Genomic DNA, 18,096 nt, shown 5'->3' on the forward strand with positions numbered 1-18,096 from the left:
ATATATTTAAATACTGTATGTATGTGTATATATATATACATACATATATGTATATATATATATATATGACAGTTTAACATGCTATTTAAATGTGGGTTTTGCATCTACACAATGTATAATTATATGATTATCAAGCAAGGCACTGCAGCTTTTGACAATGAAAATAATCTATTGCTTTCACTGTCATTAATCTGATACAACTATCCATCTGTATAAATATTATCATATTTATGCAGTTGGGTGACTATTTTCAATTTGATGTTAAATGAAACAAGAGGTCCCTAAATTAATAAATATTGTTGTGTAAGAATACACTTAAGGGACCAACAGTTTCCTCCCTCATTCAATAATGTGTTTCTTTCATTTGTTCCCAAGTACTAAGGCACAGGCACATAGAGGATCACCACACTGCCATTAATGAAGATTGCACCATGTCATTTGAATAGCTGCTAGACTAACCAGAGGAACACATTTGGTACTGAATAACACCTCAACGCTATCAAAAATAAACCAAGGGTAAGTATGATTTTAGGAGAGTTATCTTTTTAGCCAAATTACAGTTTTACACATCAGTGCTGGTACAGGTAACAGTCAGCCTTCATGGGAACAGGCACAGCACTGCTGAAACTACAAAAATGACATCAGCTTTGGATACACAGGCAGGGCTCACAGCAGCCACAACTGGGTTGGAGGTGTGGGAAGGGAACCCATGATCCCAGAGCCTTCCTCTTTTTGGGGATTCTGTCAACGTTACCTACAGTGTGATCTACATAAGCTCTTTTGAAATGCCCAAAGCAGTTTCCAAACCAAGATTTAATTAACGCTTACCTATCAATACGCTCTGAACTGTAGGTGTGCATCAGCTCCCTGAAGCACATGATTTCTTCCAGTGCCAAGTTTAATGAAGAACACTTCACCCTTTAAAAGACAGTCCTCAGATGAGCAAATGCTGACATTGAACATACAAGGAAGATGCAGAAAAGCTTACGGAAGTCAATAGAACCACTTTGGCATATCAGGTTAGAGCAGTTCAGAAATGACCACGATCCGGGCCTAAAGACTCAAGGCCGCACAACTGGAAAAAGCACACTCAACACATTAAGACTGCAACCAAACAGATCTACTGAGCTCTTTTTCTGTTTGTTTTTCACACTTCAGACTACCGTGCACTGTGCCCTGCCTGATGGATTGCTTTGATCACGCTTACATGCACATCTCTAAGCTTTTAAGCAGCTCTACAGTGGTGAACGAACATAGTGAAAGCCATCTGGGTCTTCCACTGAAAATCTTTTTTAGATCCTTACATACTGCTAGAGCTGACCTCTTTGCCATATTGCTGAATCTGTCCAATTTTGTTTGAACCATCAGTCAAATCCAACCAGATTAAAGCAGAAGTACAGGATCTTGCATTTTGAAGAGAGAAAGCTGACAAAGACTCTTAAGAGTACATACAGTTGTAGCAACAAATTATTAAAAGTGGTACTTAACTGTTTAATAGCAAAACTGAGAATCCAAGCAATTGGATCACCTCATTTTTGCCTGCAGATAGTACACAGTTTATAAGAGGCAACAAGAGAACGTCTGCCCCATAGAAGTGACAAAAACTTGACAAAAAAAAGTGACAGTGCTTGTTTCTCCATAGTTGTTAAGACTTTTATTGTTCTAGCATAACTGCTTTTTCAGCAGCACTAATAATCAAAGGAGTCCTAGGAATGGCTTTTAGAAATTAAGATTAATTGGTTAAAAGTAGACAGAAAGTTTTCTCATTTTAAATAGGAAAGCTCAGATTCAGAGTATTTCAGCTAACACAAAGCTCTCACAGACGGCACAACAGCAGTGGTTAAAGAAGTTAGTAATGAAAGACTCCTGCTGTCCAGTATGCAGAAGAGTCCTGCTGTACAGAAAGCTTCAGTAGAGAAACAGAAGGTATATAAAGAGACTCACATTTCTACAGTACCAACTGCCAGGATTACCAAACCAGCCCCAGTCATACTTCTCCACTGTCAGGCATTACAGCAGACTTGCAGTAAGCACCATTAAGTTTGAGACACCAAAAGCTCAGCACAGCTCAGAGGTACCATGGAAATAAAGTCCTGAGAGCCCACTGTGAGCCAGGCAGCATTAGTGCTACCACAACGGCACCTATAGCACAACAGGAGGACGCTGCAACACATCTGGCTTTTATCTGATAGCAGGATAAGGGGGTCAGGATATCAACTCTGTATCTGCAACTGACAAAAAAAGCTGCGTAGGCAGAAAGAAAACCCTTTGGTTGGTACATTTATCACCCACAAGCAGTGATATATGACTGGCCATTGCCTACATAGTTTCCTACCATCTCAAGTTTGGAAACACTGGAGCTCTTGTTGCTCTTACAATCTAGTTCTTCTTTCTTACATCTCCATTTTCTGGAAGCAGGGATGCAGTTAGAAAACAGTGCAAGCTCGTCAAAAAGCACAGCTGCAGGAGCCAACTTTAGCTAACTTGATCATGACATTCTCCTTTCTTCAGACCTTCATTTTGCAACCTCTGCACTCTTTACTACAATTCAATCTAACCTCATTTAGATTCCTTTTTCCTCAACACACACACACAAATCAACAACCAGAAACTACATGCTCTCCTCTGAGCAATTTCACTGCATGTGCTCACCAGGGTGCAACTCAGCACCCCAGGGACAGCAAGAAAGGCCACTGCTGTTATCTGGCTGCCTTCAAACCTGGATGGAAAGCTCCATGTCTGCTACCAGTCTTACTGAAAGCAGACAGAGCTTCTTGTAAGAGAAGTTGCAGGATTTCCTTTGTATTATGGGCAAAAAGGGATTTCTGCCTGCTTCCCCTGGAATCGATTTCTAAGGCTCAGCTCCTATTTTCACATGACACCATGTGAAGATGAAACAAAGAAAGCTTCTGCAAGCCTGTGAACTCAGTGGGAAGGTGCAAGTGTATAAAGTCAGTCCCCTGCACAAACAAAAGCAGTTCATTACCTAGATCAGTATCTCCAACATGACAGCATGGTGAGTCACTTTGTTCTCGGAAGCAGCAAGATTTCAGTCCCCACAGCTGCACACACATGTACTGTTACAGCACAGCACACAAGAACACACAGCAGGCAAGCACTTGCTCACCCCAAGCAGCAGCCAGAGCCTTACTCATTGGCCTGTCCGTATTCCTGGAAGGCAAGGCAGGATATCTGCTGGTGTTTTGTGTTCCTAAGCCTGCCCAGTTCCATCTCTACATGCACTTGAACTGCAGGCTTCTGGATAACACTGCTTCTGGAAAGCAGTAGGGCAGCACAGTTTTCCTCCTGCTAACTTTCTCTCACACTGGATAACAGCCCAGACACACACAGAGGTATTCTGGTTCTTCTATCACTCTGTAACTTTTCCAGCCACGCCATGGTCTCCAGCCTCAGAAACATAATTCAGCACCTCTTCATGGTAGACAGATAAATGTGTTGCTATGTTGCATCTTTTAATGCATGCTTATGACTCGAGCATCTGTATTGTGGTCATTTGGAAAGCATGTTCACTTGACTGAACACAAAGCACAAGATCACAGAATGGTTTGGGTTGGAAGGAACCTTTAGGATCATCTAGTTCCAACCTCCTGCTATAGGCAGGGATGCCTCCCCCTAGAACAGATTGCTCACAGCCCCATCCAACCTACCCTTTAATGATTCCAGGGACGGGACATTCACAACCTCACTGGGCAGACTGTTCAGTGTCTCACCACCCTCACAGTAAGGAATTTCTTCCTGATACATAGTCTAAACCTTCCCTCTCCCAGTTTAAAGCCATTTCACCTTGGATGCAGCCACTTGTCACATGGATGTTCTGGACACTGCATTAGAGAACCATTCTCTCTGACTGACATTGGTACCCCCAAGGTTTCAGCTCAGAAGTAAAACAACTGGGACTGTACCTTGACATTTCGACCACTTTCAAATATCTGGGAGTTGTTTTGAGAAATTACTTCATTTTTTTAGACAATTATTACTGTATTAGATTTTTTTCTAGTCTCTTGACATCTCTTTAACTTCTTACAGTTAACTTTACCTATCCAGTGGTTCACAGTTTCATTTCCTGACCAATATCCAGGAAAAGTTTAAAGTGACAAACCTATGACAGTCCCATGTCATACCATAGGAATGCTCTCATAGGAGAAGACTACATGGCTCTGCAGAAGACTTTTTACAAGGAAAGATATTCAGACAAGTGCCACATCAGAAGCAGCACCACGTCTCCCATGCTGAAGTAAGGGAACAAGACACTTCTTAATTGAAAAGCAATAAAGTTTTTCCCAAAAGCTAATGCTCTGAGAACTTAAGGATATGCATTTATATCAAGCACCAAATGATCAGACCAATCTAATTAAGAAGAGGATAATTAGAAGACTAACAGGTTGCTAAATCACACTCAGAACACACAACTTGACGCTTGCTCTAGTTTATAAGAGAGATTAAAATAGTAACAAGATCAACGCTACTTTAATCCCTGGACAAGTTTCAAACATTAAATCGCACTCAGACCACAGCCACATTAAAAACCTCAATACTTAGCATGGCAGGAAGCTGCCATAATTGAAGTAGTTATGAGAGTAGAAAGCAAGAATCGTGGCTTTGCAGTGTCATCACTTATCAGAGAACGGAACCCTTCAGGCTGTCATTTTTGAATGTCAAAGCCTGGTTCCCCAGTGAGCGTACATTACTACAGAGCTTTAAAGCCCTGCACTGGATTCCAGTTGGTGCCATTCACAATTTTTAGAAATGACTGCGTAGCAGTGACATTGCACAGCGAATCTCCACCTTCTGGTAGGCAGCAAAAGCCTTCATGCAACCTTCCCTCCAACACACTGCTCCTGTGCTACCCACAGCATTTGCTAGCAATCAGCAGCCACCACCCACCTGCTGGAAATGAGTGGACAGAAAGGAAAGGGCACTCAGTCAAAAGTCTCAGAAGGCTCCATGTCACCAGGAGCCCATCTTGACTTGTGCCATGTCACACAGGTGCTCATGCTACAAGTCCTGCCACAGAGATTTAGACCTAAGCAGCCCTTCCCACATTCCCTGCCACATCCACAAGAAGCCACACTGTGGATTGACACTAGGGGTTCAGTGACTATCTTGCCACATTATTATATTCTGATTTCTCACACATCTGTTTTGAAGAGTAAGAGCTTTCTTTTCAACATTTCATTCTGATGAAAGATGAATACCACCTTTGGTGGTACCAGCTCAGTACAACCCCCAGCTGATAGCTGACCACATCTCAGCTTCAGACCAGCATTTCCATCTCCCAAAGACAATTACAGCTACACAGCTACCCTGCAGTGTTAGAAACAAGACAGAAAACTGTCATTTCCTTTAGTAAAGCTATCACAGTGCTTCATTTAAGTCAGTTTGGTAAATGTTTAAGTGTTCTCAAGCACACCTTTTAAATGCAAGAGGTGCATTAAGATCATCCAGTATGCCTGTTGCAGGCACTTAAGTTAAAAATATCTTCAAACCACATTGGCCTGGTTAGTTTAAGTCACGATATTCAGAAAGGAAGGAAACAGATTGCCTTAAAACTTGATTTTGAAAGGAAACACATTGTGAGCATTTGTAGCAAGCTAATTGTTCACAAAGGTGTTTTTTAGGCATGTGAGTAACCTCAGCCCCACTTCTTGCCCCACATTCAAAACAAGCTGAGAAAAAGCTGTTAGAAGAGTGGTATGATGCAATGGAATAATCATAGCTAAAATGCAGGAAATCTGGACCGTAGATATAGCTGGGGGCTGTCTTGTCATTTGTTCAGCCCATTGTTCTTCCATGCACAAGATGAAGATCACGATATTCTTTTCCTTGGTAAACTGCTTTGAGATCTACTGATAAGTGCTGAACAAAACCCAGGCTACAACTTACTACCAACAGGTGTAAGAGTTTATTCAGGTTAACATCACATCCACAGCTCTCTGCAAGCATCAGCTTCAAGACCACCAGACCCAGAGGTAGAGATCCCTCCAGGCAGCCAAACCCATACAGCCCTTCTCATTCAAAGCAAGAGTTTATTTCACCAAGATTCCCCACTAAGCAGTACTGCTTTTTCCAACTCCAATCATGCCCAGCCTCTGAAGAGCTGCAGAACTGAAGGAGCAAAGACATGGGAAATCCAGAAGGAGCAAAGCTCTGAAAGCCTGAGTTTTGCTCACAGGATCCAACTGCTCTTCCACCAGGTTCTACTAACAGCCATGCTGCTAGATCCTGAAGCCAGCTGGCTGCTTTGTTCTTCACCTACCAAGCACAGCCACTCACACTGCTGAGGCACATGAACACCAACTGCACCGATGGGTGAAAACAGGCACTGTGAGACCAAAGTGGTTAAAATTAAGATGCTCCTGGCTCCCTGGGAAACAGCATTTCTTAACAAACAGGATACAAGCACTAACTGAACTTTTCTCATTCCAGGCAGTGAAAGTCTGATCACTTTCACCTTCTATAACAAACCTTTTCCCATGAGGTTCAAGAGCTTACTGCATCATGATGGAATTCTGGGCAGCACTGCAAGATCAATCAATTAAAATTTAACAAAACTCAGGGGCAATTAAGCACTCAAAAACGTTAAATCAGAGAACAAGGCGCCTGACTGCATCTGGTCAACACCTTGTTTCTCCAGTAACTCAGACAGCAAATACTCAAAACTTCACATCAGGGCATAACATGCAGGGTGGGCACCTAATGTAAATTTACTGGGAAAAAAAAAAATCTGCTAAGCACACCTCTACCAAACAAAACAGACACAAGATACTACATTAGAAGTACAGATTTTTTTTCAATACTGGTAAATTCTGAAGTTATTTGGCTTCGAAAGCAAAATAAAACCTATTTCTCATTCAAATATCCTACATTAATATCTTTCAAACACCCATCCTGGTATTAGAATATTCTCTTTAGTCAAGAATGTTTAAACAGAAACACCATCAGGCAACAGAGCTGGAATAGAATATACTGTCCAGGGAACTGCTTCCGAGCTTCAGTGCCCACAGTACACACTTGCAGGTGGCAGCTGATAAGCATTGACTTGTCTCTAGCTACAGGGCCTGTTTAATTTAGGTTACTGGAGAGCAATAAGGACAAAACAAGTCCTTCTGAGCTACATCTCTTTTAGACCACTGCTGCACTCCTTCAGTCTACAGCTGGATACAACTGCAGTAGTGTGAGCAATACAAGGAGCTCCTCAATACCACATGAAGTGCTTGAGAGGACAGAACTGAGATCCATGCTTCCGAAAGTCTGATCAATCACTTCCATGCTGTCAGGCAGTCCAGCCAACCATTTTATCAGCAGAGTTCAACTTGCAGTGTACACTAAAAGATAACAACTCTTTCCATCCTATTACTTCTATAAATGATGTAAAGATGGACAAAAAGCAATATTCAATTGCTGAATAGAACTTAATTTAATATGCTCAGGATGCTTTTTTGTCTTCTTAACTCCCCAAAATATTCACATGTGCTATGGTAGCAAGCAGTCAACATGAAGGATTTAGCATTACCAACTGGAGCATAGATCAAATATCAAGTTCCAATAAAAATCAAAAAGTTCTTAGCACCTGTACCTGCAGGAGACATTGATTCTGGTATCTTCTACTGTTTAGTTAAGACTGCAGAGCCTTTGGTCTTGGTGGTTGGAAATCTGGTTAGGGAAGAAAAACCGTTGTTGGAATGCTTTGCTTTTAGGTTTTGTTTATGGACTTAATGATATTGCAAAAACCTAAAATTCAAAATTCAAGTTAGAAAAATCTTAGAAGAGACACAAGGAAGCAAGGCAAGCTACAACGAGAGGCTACTGACTCCATTCAGAGCACTGAAGGGGCATGGCTCTTTAGGCATCTTGCTTCTCTCCGGGCATCCCATCTCAGTATAAGTCATGTGTCCAACAAGGAGTGAAGCACTCACACGCTTCGAAGGATCTAAAACCAGTTTTCAGGGCCTACTTCACAGCATCCACATGTTCCTGCTTGATGTATTTGGCTGCCTTTAGATGAATTTTGGCTGCTCATTTTTGTTAGGTTTTTTTTTTTTCCTTCCCATGTTATCCTCCCTACTGTTACCAGTAATGTTTTCTGACCTACAAAAATCCTAAGATGGATTTTTAACATTACTAGGATTCATCCTCTGCAAAACCAAAATAAACTCAGAAACCAAGAGGGGATGTGGGTCACCAATCAATGCTGTTCTCCAGGCTTATCTGAACCTCACATAGATGTGAGCTGCATAGTGATGAATCAGTTCTGCAAGTTCCAGAAAAGCATTTTTCCCCCTGCTTCAAATCCAAGGTACAAATACACCTCTTCCAGACTCCTACAAGAAGTGTTATCAATGCAAGTTTTCACTATTCACACAAAGATAAAGAGACGCAGTGACACAAACATAGTGAGTGAGCTTTGAGGCCAAACACTTGCAAGCAGCGTCCTACTACTGATCAGATCAGATTTGACAGGCATGGAAGTGATGGAACAATTTGGGTAGCCTTGAGAAGGTACAAGAAAAAGAACTTTCAATACTGTTGCTTACCACGTGGCTCACTGCAATCCTCCAGCTGTTACTCATGGCAGGGCTTCAGTACAAGTGTGTTGTGTCAGTACAAATAACCCCTTTCTTTTTTTTCTTTAAAGGATAGGAACTTTCTCAAGACAGTATGACTTCAGGTTACAGAGGAGAAAAAAAATCATGACGTAACAGCCATAGTGACTCACAGCATACTACACCAAATGATGTAAAGGAAAAATAAAGGGTTAAAGAAACACTGACTTGCTGAAGCACCCAAGTGCATAACTGCTGGCTCACCAAGAACATACAGAGGCAATGCAAATAAGCCACAAGTTTTACAGCAAAACCAACGAGCTGAACTAAGGCTACTTGTTATTCACAGGCTTCACCTAACTGTTCATCTTTCTAGGACAGCTGCTATCTCGAGGTAGGCTGTCCCATTTACAGTCAATAGATCTGCAAACACTTTCATGCCGTGCATCCTTAAATGCTAACGTGCAGATCTCAAACCATGATCCCAGCACTTCTGTGTATCCTGCAGAATTAAGAGGACCTAAAAGACTTACAAACATACAAAGTGTGCACAGACTGGTATCATCATGGCATGGGATTTCTTTTGTTTCCATGCCTGCTGTAAGAATACTTTAGTATATAAGCTTCCCCCCTTTTTATACTTGTATACTTGTATAATTAATTTCCAGTGTATTTCACTGTCTTTTAGTCCTACTATTCAACACCTTCTCTGCATTCACCTTTCCTTATTCTTATTTTCTTTGGTATTTTTCTGTTCTGACACTCTAAGCCCCAAAATAAGAGAACCCGCTTCAAGAGAACCCGAAACAAAACAAAGAAGGGAAAGAGAGAAGGCTGAATTCATCCTCCTTGTGTGTTTAAACACACCTTTCCATTTCTCAACTGTTTATTCCCCACGTTACAGGAGATTTTTAATGTGCATTCCTAAAGGAATCAAAGGACAATACTAAAACCTCTTACATTATTTGAGGTTCACAATAAAAGGTGAAAGACAAATTCCTAAGTTCTTGAGCAATATCACAAGCCAAAGTTGGATATACAGGAATAAAAAAAATCGTATGTCTTGTACAAAGGAAAAATATCCTTAAGAAAATGAGAAATTGCTGTAGTGAATCAGCTCACTGGGACAATCAGCATTTTATCCTCTTCTTTCCCCCAGCAGGAATTAGGGCTGGCTGTTTTAGATGACGACAAACAAAAGTTCTTCCCATTAACAGCAATGTAACAAAACACCTGAGTGAAGCCCATTCACAGCTCAAGCTACTTAGAAGCTGAGGCTTGTCTTAAACCAGATGAATCCATCTCTTCCCCCAGCACTAATTACCATGTCTTTACACGTTATCTTTTGCTCTGTGTTACCCAAAGGAACACGTGATGCTTCTCAAGGCCTTGACATCATTTCACAGAGCCTGGATAGATCTGCCACCGTGGCTGAAGAGTTTAGTTGTGTTTTAATAGGAAGCTCAGTCATTTCTCCAGATTTCTCAACACAATGCTCTACCCCTTTTTCTTTACTAAGGGATATCACAGTTGTCTTTGGATAGACAACAACACTGAGGTTGAGTGGACTCTTCCACAGCTTCAAGCAGGATGCTGTAACACCAGTTCTCCCACAACCACCATGTAGTTCAGATGGAAACCCTTTGCCAGTATGGCTGTCGTAGGTCAAGGTACACTTCTTTCTGCATTGAGAAAGAAAATCCAGAACTGAGCACTGCAGCCCTACCTGACTCTGAACGGAGCCCACTTGCCAGATATTCAAGAAGTATATGCAGGCAAGATTTATATCAGTATCATTAGTTAAATACATTCTAAGTAATAAATACATCCTCACTATGGATGCCCGATAACTCCTGTCCATGCACAGAATGTCACTGGCAGCATGAAGCCAAACCCCACACTATACTGGCTGCCATGCTCTCCCCTCTGATTAGGAACCCAATCAGCCCCAACACCTACACAGCTTGCAACAACTCTCCATCACTAGCTAACAAAACTTAATACATCTCAGAAGTAAACATTCAATTTATAGATAGCAGAACAACAACAAAAACAAAACAGAATTGCCTTTAATTACACACATAGTATATCCTATGAGGCTGAAGTACCTGAACAAACACCAAGAATTATTATAATAGCCAAACTCTACATTGGAGCTGCCAGAGATTAAAGGATTTCACAATGTAATCAGAGCAATGTTTTTAAAAATACATTTTACTCTAACAAAACCAGAGCACAGTACCTCAGAAAGCCATGCATGGGTCCATGTTAGATGAGGTCCTGCCCCCAGGCAAAAGGCACTGTCCCCATGCAAGAACTCAGGGCTTCAATGTGAGGATTCTCCATTCTGGCACTTTCAAACAGAATGAAGTCTGCCCACATATTTCAGGCAGACAGCACTAACTGCTCCCCAGGCTCCTGATGATTCTCCTGCTGATGCAGAAGAAAATACCTTGGGACTCACAGTGACAGGATCACTGCCTCCAGTGAATTAGGAGCAAGCCCTTAGTGCAAAGTCATCTGTTTTGCAAGATATGACATCCAAGAAGGAATGTAAAACCCCTATGTGATGACTTCATGTGCCCATCTAGCATCAAACAGACAGAGACAGGCATGAACTTGTACAGTCAGCCCTAGTCTGGTCAGTCACTGCTGTTGGTATTACAAGTCACAATTTCAACCTGAAAAGAAAAAAAACCTCCACAGAAATGAGTTTGGTAATGAATACAGCATGCTCTAATCACATTTGTGCATATTCTCTTACAGCATACAGTAACACTGATTTACAAGTCCAATGTAAAACCTATGGAATTCAACTGACAGACTCCCATTGACACAAAAGATTCAGAGCTCTACACTTAAAATAAACACCAAAAAGAAGCAGTAGATTAACTCACACTGACAAGCAAAAAAAAAATTCCACCAATCCTGAAGCCTCAGCTTACATATCAGGTTGCTCTCAAGAGCAAGCAATGCTGTATCAGGCTTCAAATGGCAGCTGTACCAGCGTGGGTGCCATTGGGAAAGCTGAAGTCCCAAGTGCCATGCTGTGCACTGCCATTCTGGATAGGAAAATCACTTCCATTTCAACTGCAAGAAGAGAACACGAGCAAAAGTGACATCACTTCACTGTTTGGCCTGCACAATGAGAGCTGTTTCCATGGAAAGGCTATCATTTGTTTCAGTAATGTTACTGCAAGGTTTCTCTCTCTGAAGAGATACTGTAATTTTCTCTTTTTACTTAGAGAAGCAAAATAAAGATATTTTCTTACTGCGCTCCCCTCCCAAGAAGCACATTTACAGCAGGAATGGCTCAAGATTGAAGCTGAGCTTAACTTACAAATAGTCTTGTTCAATTGAGGTGCTGCTGCATTTGCTCCACAAGAGCCCTCACACCTCCAGCAGCACGCAGTGTTAGTCAGCAGTTTTACTGCTCCTCTGTAATAACCTCAGCAGGAAGCAAAAAGCACACACGAAAGCCTTCTGATATTTTCTCTGCACACAGAAGTCAAAGCCTGGGGTAAAACAAAGGAATTCTTAAAACAGAGAGTTTACAATAAATTGCTACAACACCACTTAGATTGCAAATGCTAAAATGACATGAATTTCTATAGAGACACTTCCACCCCAGGTATTTGTGTCAGTTAAAGACTATTAAGGGTTATGGTACAATCTAATTTCATGTATTTAACACCACTGGCATTTTCTCTTCTAAACTCAGTGTCTGTTCCAATTATCTGTGCTCATTAACCAGAGCATCTGAGAGTCATCACAGTTTTATCATCACGTTCATTTGGTTGAAGCCTTGAAAAACAAGATATGTAAGTTTGGCTTGATGTTTGTTAATAGAAAACACAGCTTTCAGACCTCATCTTCTGTCACTCCAAGAAACGAGGATGCGCTTTTCAGAAATGCATGTAGAATACTGGGTAAGTTATTATTACATACATACACACACACACACTTACAGAAAGCTTCTCAAGTGTTTTCAGGTTTTGTTGATAAGTCACACAAGAAAAAAAAAAAAAATGACAACATCAAACTCCTGAGAATAGAAAGTGAGAAAAATTATGAAAGTAAACATTATCACCTCGTTCTCTGCTCCTTCAGCTGTTCCTAAGGACCAAAGATGCTCCTGACCTGCAGCAGCTTCCTGTGTGCCACACAACAGCTTAAAACATGCATGAGGCCAAAATGGTTAATGCAGTGCTGTAAAGCACTGTGCAATAACTAAAACTGATTTATAAGTCTGATATGCATCACGTTTCTGATACCACTGGAATTGATTTAACTGTAGCTGACCAACTCCATTCCCCATGCGTTCACATGCAGGGAAAGTTCTGGTTTAAATAACTGTACCTGACTGAACACATTGCTTCCCTGTGGTCACCTAGGCACTAACAAGACCACAACTCAGGGTGAGCAGGCACTGTTAGCGACGTACAGAAGCTCCTGATCCAGCAGAAATAGCCAGGCTGTTTTTATGCATGCTTTTCAGAGAGGAACAGCGATTTCAGATAGTCAACACAGTACTTTGCAGAACAAGATCCAATGTGCAGAGGAATACTTTCTCCTCTCAAACATGGTTTGGAGTCAAGACCAACAGAGACAGGTCAGTCCTCTACTGAGACACCTAAATTCTGATTATTTATCATTTTATACGTTCATCAATAAGTCAGAAGATGTTAACATTCATCATTTAGGATCACAAGCACTTCATCCTCTCTTGCTGCCAGTAGGCGAGTCCCATAATAAGATCAGAAGTGACCTGCAAAATAATTGAACAGATGTGACATCACAGCCCCCACGTTTTAATGAATCAGCTCTGACATAGTATATATACTACATGATTTGGAGGTAAGAACCCAAAGCAGCATCCTTTTACACTGCTCATCAGAATGTCCAAGCCATGTTTTACACACTCTCACCAACCCTTACAGCAGATGCAAAATACAGGGATGTACACAAAGTGTGCAAATCATGATTTACTTGTGACTACTTTTGCCATGACAACAAGCAGTGCTGTAACAATGATAACAGCCAGTGCTTTTAGCACTTCCATATTACTTGCCCTTACCCACATTAACGCAGCTGACACAGCCAAAACCCACAACTCAGCCCAGATGTGAAGACCAAGTACCTCCTTGAAGTTTAAGGCAAGTCCCTCACAGCAAAGCTGTCACACATAACCACTGACTGAAGCAAGACCAAGGCCAAACCAATGTTAGAAGTAAGCCTCCCAGCTGACATCCACTCCATGCCAGCATCAAGTTACATAAACATGAAAGAGGAGACATTTGACAACTTACTGGTGAGCCAAGTCCTCTGCAAAACTGATTATATGAAGTGCAGGACAGGCAAAACTCTGATTAAAGTCAATAAACAGACTCCTAGATGGACAGCTGCCACCTCCAGCTCCTCATGGCTTGAAGCCAAGCTACAGACGATGGCAATACACTACATAGAGGACACCAGTCATCACAGCTTTAACACAACAACCGCCTTCCTGTTAGTAATAATGCTGAGCTCTCAGCATGACCATTTGGACAAAACAACATCGAAAAGCCCACCATGCTGAGAGCAGAAAACCATATATTTGTCTGTGAATGAGTTTCAAAAATAAACACTTAAAACCTTACATCATTTTTCTGCTTTACCAGTGACTAAACTGATGAACACCAGTAAGAAAAGGGCAGCTTTGGGGTTCCATAGTTCACTCTACTCACAGCTGAGTCAATGCACTCATTTTGAACAGGAAGAAGTGAATGATGAAAGAAACACTGTATTTAAAAGGACGTTTTATAAAATCAACTTTCCTAACGTATGCATTGCACATCTTCACAAGATTGTCAAGCATTCTTCTTGCTAATCACTTTAAAATGCTTCAAAAATTAATGACAAGTCTCTCACACTTCCCACTCTGGGGTTTGTCAGCCCTGTCAAGTATATCCATCTCACCATAAGTAATCTGGATTTGTCCCTGCAGAGCAGGTTAACTTACAGAATGCCTTCAGCAGAGATAACCATCACAGATAAATGGACAGGTGTGAGAGAGAAGCATGGTAAGTGATGAGGACAGCACCCAGCACAGAGCTCACTCCATCTCAAGCAGATCCAACAAGCACTCACTTCCACCAGTGCCAAGACAACTCCTCCCAGCTGCTTATAAGACAGAAATATGTGAACTCCACCCAAGACAATTTATTAAGGCAAAATCCTCACTTCAGAACTTGATTTCAGATGCATAGAGGTCCAAGAAATGGGCTTTCAAGTATACAAGATGCTGATTTCCTTTATGAAAACATCTTTAAACACAAAGAAAATAGAGCAGGCTACAGAAATTGCACCACGTCTACAGAAAGTTACTCCAGCAGCACCAGCAGGATGTTTCAATTTTGTTGTAATCATTTGCTCTATTTCATTCATTTTAATACTGTCACAACTGCTTGTCTTTCCAAATATTGACATTGTGCCTATCTTTAGGCAATTGCAATCAGGGAGAATACACAGCTCTTAGAAGCTGTCCTGCTTGTTGGCCATCTTCATCAAGCACAGCAATAACAACACCCACAAAAAAACCCTGAGATCATCCCTGATTTTTTTTTTTAACTTATTATAATTAAACACATGCAAAGTCAAGGCTTTGAAAAGTTTTAGAAGGCACCGCACATTCAAGTATATTGAGCCTCACCCTATCATTTGTGTACTTTTCTAAGTCCATAAAGACAGATATAAGAAGCCAATAAACCAATAAACATTAGATTTTATAATCCTTAAGGCTCCACACAGGCTAAGTTAGGAAGGTGGAATTAAAACTGGAGACCTTCACCTCCACTGCAACGACTCACAAAATAGGCAGGACAAGAAACACAGACAACTGGTCCCTAAGGATGTAAATAAGCCTATTTAGGACAGTCTCTCCTTCCACAGAGCTGGATTAAGAGCAAGAACTATTGCTTTATACCCTACAAGCAAACACTCAAGATTCACATCCCTGCTTTTTTAAACCACCCAACACCTACTGGACAGATAAAGAGTTATAATCTAATTAATCTGCTTGCTACCAGAATAATGTTGACACCAGACCTCTTGCCTTCCATTTCACATACGAAAAATACTCCTTTTCCATAACCAGCCAAAACAGAACTGAAACCACCTTGCTGATTTTCACAGTGACTTTTCACTAAGTTTATTGACCCACCATTCATTCCATTGTATATACTTCTGTGGTGAGGGGACAGGTCATCTGTTACTTGTCTCCTGAGGGTACCTTCTCTGCTGCCTGCACTGAGATGCTTGAGATGCTCTGGGCTCCCTCCATAGTGTTTTTTGAGGTGCTCAGGGCTCGTGCCCCTCACTTTGTGGAGATGTTCTGTACTTCCACTGGGCGTGTGCTTTTGAAGATGATCTGGGCTGCCACCGCTGTGCTTTTGATGCTCAGGGCTACTGCCAGGCCTCTGCTTTTGAAAGTGTTCAGGGCTACCACTCAAAACATGCTTTGGGAGAGTTTCTGGACTGCTACTGCTGTGCTTTTGTTGTTCAGGTGCTTTGACAATGGTTTTCTGATGTTCTGGACTCGGTCCTTTCAGGTGATGATCAGGACTGCCCGAACTCCTGGGCTTCTGGAGATGCTCAGGGCTGATACTCCTGTGCTTCTGATGCTCGGGGCTTCCTTCACCCCGAGCTTTTTGAAGATGTTCTGGGCTCGTACTCGGATGATGTTTATGATGATCTGGACTGTCTGTGCTTCCCGTGCTAGAAGTACTGCTCCCATCACCGACATCTCTTATGTACGTGCTGGTTGCAGTTAATTGGCACAGGCTGATTTGGCTGTCAATAGAGCTCCGGCTGCCCGCTCCACCGCCCTTCTCCTCATCCAACAACACGCACAGTTCCTTCAGCTCCAGGTTTTCCTTAACCACTTCTTCTTGTCTCACTTCCAATTCTTTCAGCTTCTGCAGGTACAAGGCAACCTCTTTGTGCATAATACTGGCACTGTATCTGCCCAGTCTCTGCCACTCACGGGACACCCTCTTGCCTTTCTGCCTGTCGTCATCCAGAAAGCAGCAGAGGTCTCTCAGCTCCTGGTTATCTTCTTGCAGCTTCTGATTGATATCCTTTAAAAGAAAGATAATCATGACTGAGAGGTGTCTAAAAGAACCAGTGTTACATCACCACCACGATACGAGCCAGCAAACAGCACTGCCATAAACCCATCATTTAAGCACTCGAGCAAGGCAGAAATAATTGCATGTGTGGATCTGCCATACAACAACGTGCTCCAAACAAACAGAGTCACTTGTTGGGCAGCAGCTATAACCTTTCAAAGGTTCAAAAGCTCAATTCTGATCAGGCAAAGAAAGCTTCGGGTGTTTAATTTATGCTCATCCTAAATATCAGAATAGCTCTGTTCCCAAACAAAGCAAAGATCATCCACTTTCTCATCAGAATCTCACTCCCTTGACAAATATTCACGTGCATGGCACTGCTAAATATAACTGAAGTATATCAGAAATTGTCTTTCCACTTAATTATTAACGCTTATGCTCTCTACTCTTGAGAACATAATCACATATGAAAGTGAGCACATGTTAGAGATTTCAGATATTTGAGTTTTGATTTCATTCCAGATTTGCGTAAGGGAACCTTATTAGTCACCACCTTACCAGCACAACCTCAACCACTCTGAAATGAACCCACAGTGTTGGGTGCCTTAACAGATTCTGCATTCCAATCCAAGTACATGACTCCACATCCTTCCTTAGGTGAGGAAGCACCCGAAGCAAATGCACCGAAGCAGAAGTGTTCAAGCTACTACTAAAGCAGAACAACATGCCAAAGAAAATACTGTCATTATCTCATGTTTCTAGTGGCCATATCTTACTTTCTCTCAACTCAATATTCATTCCTTCTTCTGTGGGACATTAGAAGTGGAGATGAGTCACAACCATTAGAAGGCAAGCCTTACAGAAAGGCCATTTTAGCACAGTTTCTGAAGAGCGTGAAGCTTTTGCAGCCCCACTAGACATGTGCATTTGTCTGATATTCCTCTCAAAGCAAACTCAAGGCAGCCTCAAGAAACCTGTGCTGGAGAGAAATACTTTAAGTGATGCCACAGCTCAGGCAGAAGCAGGAGGACCCACATAACAAGTGCAGGCATCGCTGCTGCTCAGGGCCCTACTTTTTCTCATGGACAGAGAGGCTCAGGCACCACAGCAGGGTGTCAGACCTCGTTCTCCCAAATTCCCTGTGGAAATTCCAGCTAAGACATCTGAACAAATGGTGGAAGTCACACGTCACTTAGGGAGTTAAGCACTGCAAGCGGAACTTGTCACTCCTTCCTGCACATCTTGGCCTGGCTTGTTCCTCATCTGGCAGATAATCCCACGTGATGGCACAACACATAGCTGCATCACAAAGGTCACATCTGCTTGCACTGATGCACTGCCATTGAGAGGTCTCCCACCCAGGACATCACATATCCTCAGAAGGGACAAACTCACACTCTGTGAACGGGAAGGCAGAGGAGCAG

The 18,096-nt window shown here is 41.9% G+C and overlaps 1 protein-coding gene across 1 annotated transcript; it reads right to left on the reverse strand.

Moving 5' to 3' along the window:
* Positions 1 to 7,578: 7,578 nt before the first annotated feature.
* CCDC85A (coiled-coil domain containing 85A) lies at positions 7,579 to 16,702 on the reverse strand. Its single transcript, XM_042892324.1, has 2 exons — positions 15,766 to 16,702; positions 7,579 to 7,674 (listed from the first exon to the last, which is right to left on the reverse strand). The coding sequence occupies exons 1-2, from the start codon at positions 16,700 to 16,702 to the stop codon at positions 7,637 to 7,639; spliced, it is 975 nt and encodes a 324-aa protein (XP_042748258.1). The 3' UTR covers positions 7,579 to 7,636.
* Positions 16,703 to 18,096: the final 1,394 nt, after the last annotated feature.

Source organism: Lagopus leucura, unplaced genomic scaffold (assembly GCF_019238085.1).
Source record: "Lagopus leucura isolate 7727_CA_CO unplaced genomic scaffold, USGS_WTPT01 1-6_obj-0_obj, whole genome shotgun sequence".
NCBI classification, from domain to species: domain Eukaryota; kingdom Metazoa; phylum Chordata; class Aves; order Galliformes; family Phasianidae; genus Lagopus; species Lagopus leucura.